Source organism: Enhydra lutris, unplaced genomic scaffold (assembly GCF_002288905.1).
Source record: "Enhydra lutris kenyoni isolate GAN:26980312 unplaced genomic scaffold, ASM228890v2 scaffoldscaffold231, whole genome shotgun sequence".
Classification (NCBI taxonomy): Eukaryota; Metazoa; Chordata; class Mammalia; order Carnivora; family Mustelidae; genus Enhydra; species Enhydra lutris.
This window is the reverse complement of record NW_019154315.1, coordinates 21349-24288: the sequence shown is the minus strand read 5'-3', so window position 1 is coordinate 24288 and position 2940 is coordinate 21349. Positions and strand designations below refer to the sequence as shown.

Genomic DNA, 2940 nt, shown 5'->3' with positions numbered 1-2940 from the left:
GATGACCTTCGTGAGCCTCTGGATTCTAAGCTCAGGCTCCTGAACACGATATTGTGCTGACATTCAGTGTCTGTAGGCTGGAGATCACCCCCGGCTTCCTTGGGTGCACCGGGCGGCATTAGCACCCACCAGGAAAGGAAAACCAAAGCATTCCCCCAGGATGAGCCCCAGGGAGCACAAAAGGAGCAGGATGTCCAGTAACACAGATGAGATCTGGAAAGTGACACCCACCTCCCCATACAGACGCTCTTTAATACGCAGTAGTAACAAGCAGGGCAAGAAGTTGGGTTTGGATGGTTATAAGATGCCTCTGGTATCTTCTGTATTTTTCCACCCGATAGCTGCCATGGGTTTACCCCCTGTCGGAGACACACTCTTTCTATTTCTTTGTTTGCGCTCTTATCAATTCTCATTGACCATTGTTCTTCTACTTTCACAGAAGGAATTTGTTTCCTAATACTTTTCTTCTTTTCCTTTCCCACATTCCAGTATTCTCCAGCATAGTCCCTTCAAAACACAAGTTCCCGCGACCTGGGAGATTCAGGTGAAGAAGCACGGGCCACACAAGCTGGGAACCCTTTGCGGTCCTAAGGCCGAAAGGGTGTGGTGAAGAGCATTGTTTTAGGGAAGACCTGCCGTGCCTGTGGGTGTGATGGCCAGACATCTCGACCTCTATTAATTACCTCTTGAGAGGAATCTCAAATCATAATGGATGCTGAGTATGTCCTTTGCAATTGGAAAGGCCACGTTTGGCCAGCAAAGGTTTTGTCCAGAGCTAGGACCTCACCAAGACATAAGAGGAAAGGGGCACTTTTTCTCGAAGTTGAAATACTCTCAGTAGACGAAAAAATTAAAGTGAAAGCCACAGACACAAAGATCCTAAATGAGTCTCAAATTGAATACGTTGCCTCCTTGCTGATAGCCGAGTCGAAGGCCAGTGTCCCACCAGGACAGGAAGTGCCCTACAGAAACGCTCTTGCAGTGGCCCTAGAGATTCTGAATGAGAGAGCGAATTTGGGTCCAGCAAGAGCATCAGATGATCCAGAGACCACAAAGGGGACCACAAAAGCGTCCCAAAGGGGACCACAAAAGCGATCTCGTAAAAAGTTCCGGAAGCCCAAAGGGAGCTTACTGAGGCGTCTTAGGAGAAGCAAAAAACTCAAATCGCTGCTGGTATGCTCACAGACTGAGGACGCCCCAGGCGGTGGTGGCCAACCACAGGCACACAGAACCGTCACGCCTATTCCCAGGAAAACGCGAGCGGAGCCCTCACAAAGCTCCAGCGCGTACCCAAACTTCCCATCACGTGCAGAAGATGATTATGAGAAAGAGGGCAAGGAAAAGAGGCACACCTTGAGAGTCAGGGCCTTGCATCGCCCCGTCAAGGAGGAGGGTACAGGTGCTAAAGATGGAGGCACCCTTCCATCTCCGCCACCAGGTTTCAACCTCGCTGCACCCAAGGCTCTGAAAGAAGAGGCCCATGACACCTACCCAAAGACCCTGGCCGTCTCCTCCGAATGCTCTGCCCTCTCCGGGAATGTTGAGGACCACGGAGAGGGTCCCCGGAAGCCAGGCTTGGAAGGTGCGGCGGCATCCTCCAGTGCCCCTCCCCCGAGGCTGCGTTATTCACTCCGTCTCGCAAATAAAAAAAGGAAGCTGCAGGTACTAGAGTTTGAGAAAGGGCTGCAAGAACTTCAGCCTTCAGTCAGCTCGAAGGCCGTTAACTCCACCACTGCTATTAGAAAGGATGTCGGCAAGGAAATGGGGCAACCGATAAGCATGGCTTTTCCACAAGAGCCTTGTCCCATTGAAGGAGGAATGATGGTCTGGTTTAAATTTCAGAATCACCCATTTTGGCCAGCAGTGGTAAAGAGTGTCAGCCAAACAGAGCAGACTGCAAGGGTGCTTTTGATTGAGGCAAACATGCCCTGTGACATGAGTGGCATTCAAGTTCCTCTTCGAAGATTAAAACATCTGGACTGTAAGGAGAAGGAAAAACTAATGAAGAGAGCCGGGAAAGTGTACGAGCAAAGTGTGAACTGGTGTTTCTCCCTGATTTCCCACTACAGAGAAGGGCTCGGTCGTGGGTCTTTTGCAGGCTCTTTCCTGGACTATTATGCTGCTGATATCAGTTACCCAATTAGGAAAGCCATCAAGGACGGGGACGTGGAGATCGACTTCCCAAAGGTTAATTATGCCGACCTGGAAGATTCTGAGGAGGAGGCCTCCCTGGGTGGGAGGAGGCCCCACAAGAAAATTCTCCCGGACCGGATGAGGGCTGCTCGGGACCGAGCCAACCAGAAGCTCGTGGACTTCATTGTGAAAAGAAAGGGAGCCGATCACCACCTCCTGGACATCGTCAAAGGCAGGAAGCAGTCCAGGTGGCTGGCATCATTTCTGAATTCAAGCAGGTACGTGATCTGCATTGAAACATACCTGGAGGATGAAGACCAGTTGGATGTCGTGGTAAGACATTTACAAGAAATCTACAAACAGATAGACAAGAAAATGCTGACTCTGGCAAGAGATGACAAGGTGAGTTTTGTTCTGGAAGTTCTTCTGCCAGAAGCAATCATTTGTTCAATTGCTGCACTTGATGGATTAGGTTACGAGGAGGCAGAACAAAAGTACCTAAAGGGGCCACCGGTGCATTACCGGGAAAAAGAGCTATTTGATAAAAATATTCTAAAGGGAATGAGAAAGACAGCGGCGACAAGGGGCAAAGCTAAATAACTCTTCTTGTGCCCACACTTTAGCAGGGAGACCTCTCACTGCCCCGTCTGTATGAAATGTGTGATCCTTCCATTCTGTACGGCATGTAAATTACATTCTGTAAATTTGCGGCCCTGGGAACATGCTGCACTCCTTTTGGATCCATCTCTAGCACCTGTGGGTAGCACGGCCGTCATCATGTCTGGTTCCCAAATGCTTCACAAACTA

The 2940-nt window shown here is 49.8% G+C and overlaps 1 protein-coding gene across 1 annotated transcript; it reads left to right on the top strand.

Annotated features, from left to right (window-relative positions):
* Nucleotides 1–708: 708 nt before the first annotated feature.
* LOC111140187 (PWWP domain-containing protein MUM1L1-like) lies at nucleotides 709–2733 on the top strand. The gene has a single exon (XM_022492522.1). It carries the CDS (start codon nucleotides 709–711, stop codon nucleotides 2731–2733), a length of 2025 nt encoding a protein of 674 aa, XP_022348230.1.
* Nucleotides 2734–2940: the final 207 nt, after the last annotated feature.

Excerpts from the sequence above, each read along its gene's own strand:
- LOC111140187 (XM_022492522.1), top strand. The coding sequence starts at position 709 with ATGGATGCTGAGTATGTCCTTTGCAATTGGAAAGGCCACGTTTGGCCA.